At 45.9% G+C, this 7,526-nt stretch overlaps 1 protein-coding gene across 1 annotated transcript; it reads right to left on the bottom strand.

Moving 5' to 3' along the window:
• Positions 1 to 202: 202 nt before the first annotated feature.
• LOC138267019 (uncharacterized) lies at positions 203 to 6,032 on the bottom strand. Its single transcript, XM_069215870.1, has 2 exons — positions 3,686 to 6,032; positions 203 to 1,396 (listed from the first exon to the last, which is right to left on the bottom strand). The coding sequence occupies exons 1-2, from the start codon at positions 4,439 to 4,441 to the stop codon at positions 1,001 to 1,003; spliced, it is 1,152 nt and encodes a 383-aa protein (XP_069071971.1). The 5' UTR covers positions 4,442 to 6,032; the 3' UTR covers positions 203 to 1,000.
• Between the last annotated feature and the right edge of the window lie 1,494 nt (positions 6,033 to 7,526).

A 7,526-nucleotide genomic window follows, 5' to 3' on the forward strand; every position in this document is an offset into this window, starting at 1 on the left:
TTTGCCTAAAAGCAATTTCTTTACTTACAAGAGCAATATATATCTCCAGGTAAAAGGCTTAGCGAAGGGGTGTAGCTTTGCTCCCAAGATTGCTAATTTAGGTATGGATTGCTTTGAGACTGGTTGGATTTATGACATCAGTAACCCTTTCCAGAAGATATCTGTGGTTGGCCGGGTTCAAGGACGACACGAAGAGCTATGATTGGTTTCGGATGTACTTTATTGGATAATGTTTTGTAGTCAATAGTGTGTCTTCTTTGTCTTTCTTGTACTGTTTTCTTTATAGGTTCGTTGTCCTTTTCCCTGGATTTTCACCTCTTCCGTGGTCTTTTCCTCTCTTTCAGGGCTCCCATGAAGCGCATGTGTGGGGAAGAACAAGAGAAGTATCGATAAGTTCCTTTTCTCTTTGTGTCCTTTTTCCCTTTTCCTACACCTTCTTTTCCTTTCTTCTCTGCCGTATCGTATGTGTTTCTCTCTCTCTTTCTCTCTTTCTGATCCTATTATAAACTTTTAGTCTCTCTTTCTCCCTTTCTGATGTCTCTTCTATCTACAGTGTTCTGTGTCTCTCTTTTCCCTGGTAGTGTCTACTGATATACGGTCCTTTTCTTTGGCTTCTTAGTCTCCACTGTCTCTTCACTGGACCTCTCTTTCTTTATTGTTTCTTATACGTATAACTCCTTCTCCTTCTTTCCTTTCTATCCTGTTACCTATGTTGTTCTCCTCTGACAGCTTTTCTCAAAGTGGTGAAACTACTGAGGTGCTCCTTTCTGAAGCCTTTTCTTACTCCTGGGTCTTTTCCTCTGTTTTGTTATTTGTCGGGTGTAAGATTTTTATATTGGTTTTATTCCCTTCTCCCTTCCTTTCCCGACCACCCACTCCCCCTTGCTCCTTATTCCCTTCTCCTCCCGTCCTCCCAAACCCTCTGATGCCCTTTAGTCGGTTAATTGAACGCACCTGAGAGTGCCACGCTTCTCCAGAAGCGTGGCTGGGGGGGTTCTCGTTACGCCTCCTGGGCTGCCGAGATGTCCGTTCCGCCACCCGCCTCCTCCTCGTCTTCTTGCTTCCTTCGGGTTTCACCGTTCACTCCGTCAGCACCGCTGTCCTCTGCTCCTCTGTTGCGCGCCCCTCGTCTCTCGACTGCCGGCTTTTCTTTGCGTCGGGGTCCCGTGTTTCCAGTTTCTGGTCCCTGCTTCAGTGTCGGAAGGGGCCACTGATTGGCTTCCTTCACAGGAAGAACCGGAGCACCGCCAGCATCAGTTGGTCTTGTGTACGGGTCGCCTCGGGTCGGCCCGTCACATACACTCCCCCTAGCAAGCGGCTGATAGAGACGCTCCGAACTCGGATATCGCAATAAAAATTCAGCGTTCATCATGAGGGAACCCGGGGAATGCCGTATCTGGAAGGAGAAAGGCTGGAGTGAGTGGAACCATGGGAGTATACAGGAGTTGGTATCCTTATTTTGGGCAAGCCAGGTAAGGGGAGAATGGTCAGTCACTAAAGTAAAGGTTCTGCCCGCTAAATAATATCGCAGGGACTCCACCGCCCACTTGATAGCCAAACATTCCTTTTCTAATGTGGGGTAATGGAGTTCCCATGGAAGGAGTTTTCAACTTATGTACACGACGGGGTGTAGAGTCCCATCGTCTTGTTCTTGTGAAAGGACAGCCCGAGTCCTACAGCTGAGGCATCAGTTTGTACCACAAAGGGTTTTTGAAAATTGGGACATCACAACACCGGTCCGGATGTCAAAGCGGTTTTTAGCGTTTCAAAGCTCTGTCGTTCTATATCTAAGAGAGGGGGTAAAGTGTTTGGACATGTTTTCTGCAAGAGGTCGGTAAGAGGTCCAGCTATGGTGGAGAATCGTGGTATGAATCGTCTATAATATCCTACGAGTCCCAGGAAATCTCGTACATCTTTCTTTGTGCGGGGAAGGGTGATCTGGGTGATCGCCTGTATTTTCTCTACCTGGGGTCTATCTTGTCCTTCTCCAAGTATATATCCCAAATATTTAATCATTGTGTGTCCCAACTTGCATTTCTCAGGGTTAGCTGTAAGGTTGGCTTCTCTCAGGGCCTGTAGGATGTTGGTTAAGTGTTCCAGGTGGTCTTCCCAGGTTGTGCTGTATACTACGATATCATCGAGATATGCCACCGCATACTGATGGTAAGCTCGCAATATCCTGTCTATAAGTCTCTGAAAGGTGGCTGGGACACCATGAACACCAAACAGAAGGACCGCAAAGTGATAAAGACTGGATGGAGTGGCGAATGCGGTCTTTTCTTTATCTTCCGGTCATAATGGTATTTGGGATACAATAGGGCCGCTGTCTGGCTATGATGTCAGAGGTTCGTCCCGGAGTCTTTGAGAACAAGTCTTGGTTGTTATTGACCAGGTTACTGAGTTGCATAAGGTATGGGTCTGTAAGTATGGGGTTTATTTGAGGGGTAGGGTCCTCATGTGGTGGGCCAGCTGGGAGGGAAGGAAGGGGAATCTCATTGTTTGTCTCCTGTACGATATAAAAGACGGGATGTTCATTTTTGGGTTCCTGCCATTTTTTTAACAGATTGATGTGATATATTTGTTCCTTTCCCAAACCCTGGGGCATGGTGAGTCTATAGGTGGTAGGATTGATCTGTTCTAAGACTTCATATGGGCCTTGCCACCGGGCTAGTAGTTTATTTTCACAACTGGGTAGTAATACTAATGCCTTGTCTCCCACCTTCAGACTTTGATATGCACTTTTAGCGTTGTACCACTGTTTTTGTTTGTTTTAGGCCTCTCTTAATGCAGTATGGGCCTCTTCCCATACTGTGTGTAGGTTTTCTCTTAGTTCTCGGGTATATGTTAAGATGTCCTTAACCTCTTCTTCTGATTCTTCCCTTTGCTCTGCTAACATTTCTAAAAGGGTACGGGGCTGTCTCCTGAATAACAGCTCAAAGGGGCTATGTCCTGTGGATGTCTGGACATGGGTGCGTATGGCATAGAGCACTAGGGTTAGTTTATTTTCCCAATCTTTTCCGGCTTCGGAAATACTTTTACAAAGTAGGAATTTAATAGTCTTATTACATCTTTCCACTAGTCCGTCTGTCTGGGGATGATAAACTGAAGTTCTTATTTGTTTAACCCCTAGGGAATGGCATACTTCCGCCATAAGTCCTGACATAAAGGGAGTTCCCTGATCTGTGAGAATTTCTTTAGGAAACCCAACTCGAGAAAAAATTCTATCATTGCCTGGGCAAGGGTTTTTGTGTGCATACTGGGGATTGGTAAGGCTTCAGGATATCGAGTTGCGTAATCAACTAACACACGGATATATTGGCATCCTCTTACCGAAGGAGTTAGGGGTCCTACAATGTCCATCCCAACTCTAGTGAAAGGGGTCTCTATAATGGGAAGAGGTTGAAGGGGAGCTGGACGGTAAGGAGAGGGATTCAGGAGTTGACATTTTTGGCAATCAGAACAATGTTTCCTAATATCTCCAAACATGCCAGGCCAATAAAACCGCCGCAATACCGCTTCTTCTGTTTTTTATCTCCCCATATGTCCTTCCCCATTATCGCCATGGGCTAATTGTAGGACCTGCTGTCTATGGGTTTGTGGTACCACTAACTGTAATGCTCTTTCCCCTGAGTTGGAGGTGGTTCTATACAATAAATTGTTTGTTTACCAGGAATTTGGGACCTACCACATGTCCGTCTGGGTGTAAGGCTTGGTGCCACGCATGTTTCAGTGTGGGATCTTCATGTGAGCACTGTCGAAAATCTCCTGTGGTTGTGCAGATGATGGCCGGAGGGGGGTTGGGGTCTGGATTTCTGGGGTCCCGGAGATTTTGATGTTTCCATTGTTGTTCTCTCTTCTGTTTTCTACTGAGTTTGATTCGCGGTTTTCTGGTCTCTTCCTCGCTTACACCAAAGGGGGCCTCTTCCCACCAGGCATTATTTACATGTTCTTGTCCTGCTTTTTCAAGGAGAGAGGTAAAGTCCACATAGTCCGTACCGAGGTTGAGATCCTCTCCCAGATTTGGAATCACCCCCACAGTTATTGTCTCGTCCTCTCCTTTCCAATTAAGGTGAACCGTAGCCACGGGATAGGGTCGTTGATCTCCGTGTACACATACTATTAACACCTGACTCTGCGGGTTCCCTTGCCCGGGTAGGACCAAATTCTGTCGGATCACACTTTGACTGCACCCCGAATCCACGAGAGCCGTCCTTTCTATATCATTGAGTAGGACTGTTAGAGTATAGGTTGGTCTCTTACCTCTGGACCATAATACTCGACTTTTCATCAGCCCTGTTTCCATCGGCTCTTCTGGGTCCTTTTTTAATGGACAGTGTCGAGCAATATGCCCCCATTCAGAACAATGATAACATTGTGGCCCTGTGGTTGGATAACTCGGAGCTGCAGAAGCAGCAGGGAGAGTCCGTTCAGAGCCATGCATGGTCGTACGTCAAGGGGTTATAGTCTTGGCTAGGGCTGGTCGTGCAGGAGTAGGAGGGGGATGTCTGCCGGGAACACTACGAAAATCAGTGGCCCAGTGGCAAGCACAGGCTAGATCTACAGCAGTTTGGTTAGTTAACCCCGGATGTTGTCTAACCCAATTCCTTGTGTTGGGTGGTAGTGCGTCCAGATATTGTTTGAGGACAATTGTATCGAACATCTCCTCCCTCGTGGGTTCTGTGGGGTGTAACCATTTCCCCCCTGTATGGTGCACCCGGTAATACAAGGTGCGGGGGTTTTCTTGGTGTTGACACTTTGTCTGTCGAAACTTCGTTCTATAACTCTTGCTATCCAATCCGATGCGTTCCAGGATTGCTTTCTTCATCTCAGTATAGGGTAGGGTTCCTCCAGGGTTTATTGCCTGATAGGCGGCTTGCAACTGTCCAGTAAGTAATGGAGCAATATATTGATCCCATTTGTCTTCGGCCAGTTAGCAGTACTGGCTACCCTCTCGAAATTTGTAAAAAAGGAATCCGGATCCTCTTGTTCCTGATATCTTTGAAGCACGCTGCTAGGTACGTTAGGCTGTACTTTTGTGTGGGCAATGGTGTTGGTTAGTTTACCCAGGGCCGTTTCATGAACCAACTGGTTGTTGGCTATTATGGTGGCTTGACTTTTTAGAGCAGTTTGCAAGGCCTCTCGCTCCTCCTTAGCCTCCTTAAGCTGTTGTTCCCAGACTATTTGTAGGTGGCGCTGCCCTTCGGCCAACTGGGCTATCATGTCTGCCAAGGTGGGTTTTTCCTCCATGTCGTCAATGGTCCTCTTTCAAATCCCTCTTCTGAAACCATTTGTGGTTGGCCGGGTTCAAGGACGACATGAAGAGCTATGATTGGTTTCAGATGTACTTTATTGGATAATGTTTATTCGAGTCAATAGTGTGTCTTCCCCTGGATTTTCACCTCTTCCGTGGTCTTTTCCTCTTTCAGGGCTCCCAGGAAGCGCATGTGGGGGGAAGAACAAGAGAAGTATTGGTAAGTTCCTTTTCTCTTTGTGTCCTTTTTCCCTTTTCCTACACCTTCTTTTCCTTTCTTCTCTGCCGTACCGTATGTGTTTCTCTCTCTCTCTTTCTGATCCTATTATAAACTTTTAGTCTCTCTTTCTCCCTTTCTGATGTCTCTTCTATCTACAGTGTTCTATGTCTCTCTTTTCCCTGGTAGTGTCTACTGATATACGGTCCTTTTCTTTGGCTTCTTAGTCTCCACTGTCTCTTCACTGGACCTCTCTTTCTTTATTGTTTCTTATACGTATAACTCCTTCTCCTTCTTTCCATCCTGTTGCCTATGTTGTTCTCCTCTGACAGCTTTTCTCAAAGTGGTGAAACTACTGAGGTGCTCCTTTCTGAAGCCTTTTCTTACTCCTGGGTCTTTTCCTCTGTTTTGTTATTTGTCAGGTGTAAGATTTTTATATTGGTTTTATTCCCTTCTCCCTTCCTTTCCCGACCGCCCACTCCCCCTTGCTCCTTATTCCCTTCTCCTCCCTTCCTCCCAAACCCTCTGGTGTCCTTTAGTCGGTTAATTGAACGCACCTGAGAGTGCCACGCTTCTCCAGAAACGTGGCTGGGGTTCTCGTTACGTCTCCTGGGCCACCGAGATGTCCGTTCCGCCGCCCGCCTCCTCCACGTCTTCTTGCTTCCTTCGGGTTTCACCGTTAACTCCGTCAGCGCCGCTGTCCTCTGGTCCTCTGTTGCTCGCCCCTTGTCTCTCGACTGCCGGCTTTTCTTGACATCGGGGTCCTGTGTTTCCAGTACCTGGTCCCTCCTTCAGTGTTGGAAGGGGCCGCTGATTGGCTTCCTCCAAAGGAAGAACCAGAGCACTTGGGGCAGCGCCAGCACCAGTTGGTCTTGTGTACGTGTCGCCTCGGGTCGGCCCGTCACAATATCATTCAATGGCTCTGTTACATTGATGATATATTTATCATATGGGAGAGAGATAGCGAGCAACTTTCTACCTTCCATGAATGGCTTAACCAATGTACTCCAAATTTGAGATTGTCAATGTCCTATGATTCAAGACTCATCAATTTATTAGATCTTTGGGTAAAATCAAGTGAAGGACACATTGAATTTAAGCTATATACAAAGCCAACAGATAGAAATACTTTACTACATTTTGCCAGCAGTCATCCCTGAACAAAGAAGGAGAATCTGCCTTATGGACAGATCCTCCGTATATGGAGAAATTGTACAACAAAGGCACACTATTTTTCTAATGCTGAAAATTTGATATCCAGATTGATAAGCAGGGGTTATCCCAAAAAACTTGTGAAGGGAGCTTGCATGCGTGCATGGTACACTCCAAGAGAGGAATTGTTGGTTCCAAAAATCTGCACCAGAGAATCCCAGTTGATATGTGTTATGACATATAATCCAAAAGCTAACAGAGTTAGATCTATTATTGAAAGGAACTGGAAAATGTTGGGCCCATTAGAAATGCCTAAACCTTTATTTTCTTTTGAAAGAGGTTGTAACCTGGGGAATGCCCTGGTGCACTCTTCGTTTCCAGACAAAAAGAAAAGAGACCTTAGGGAAATGCTTAACTTACCTCATGTAATTGGACAGTACAGGTGCAACAACTTCACAGCCTGCAGGTTTACTGAGAACACCAAAACCATTGAGGTCAACGGAAAAGCACATAAGCAGCTCATATTTTCTAACTGTAACACTAAAAATGTTGTGTATTGCATAAGATGTCCTTGTCTGTTAACATACATTGGACAAACAGTCCAACCAGTTAAAACGTGCATTCCACAACACAGGTCTAGAATTAGATGCTTAGTGTGAGGTGCACCTCTCGTAGAACAGTACATAAGCAAAAACCATTCTGAAGATGAAATATGGTGGCCAGTATTATTCGTGGTGGAGACAAACCATAAAGGAACTGGTATCTCACCTATTTTGGATAAGCTCAAAGCCAGATTTATTGAAAAATTTGGTACAGCTCCTCGTGGGCTAAATGATCTAAACGAGATGTGGTCCCTCATCCGCTGTTGAACATACATTCTGAGGAAGCATTAACATTCTGTACCAC

Source organism: Pleurodeles waltl, chromosome 2_1 (assembly GCF_031143425.1).
Source record: "Pleurodeles waltl isolate 20211129_DDA chromosome 2_1, aPleWal1.hap1.20221129, whole genome shotgun sequence".
In the NCBI taxonomy this organism is placed as follows: domain Eukaryota; kingdom Metazoa; phylum Chordata; class Amphibia; order Caudata; family Salamandridae; genus Pleurodeles; species Pleurodeles waltl.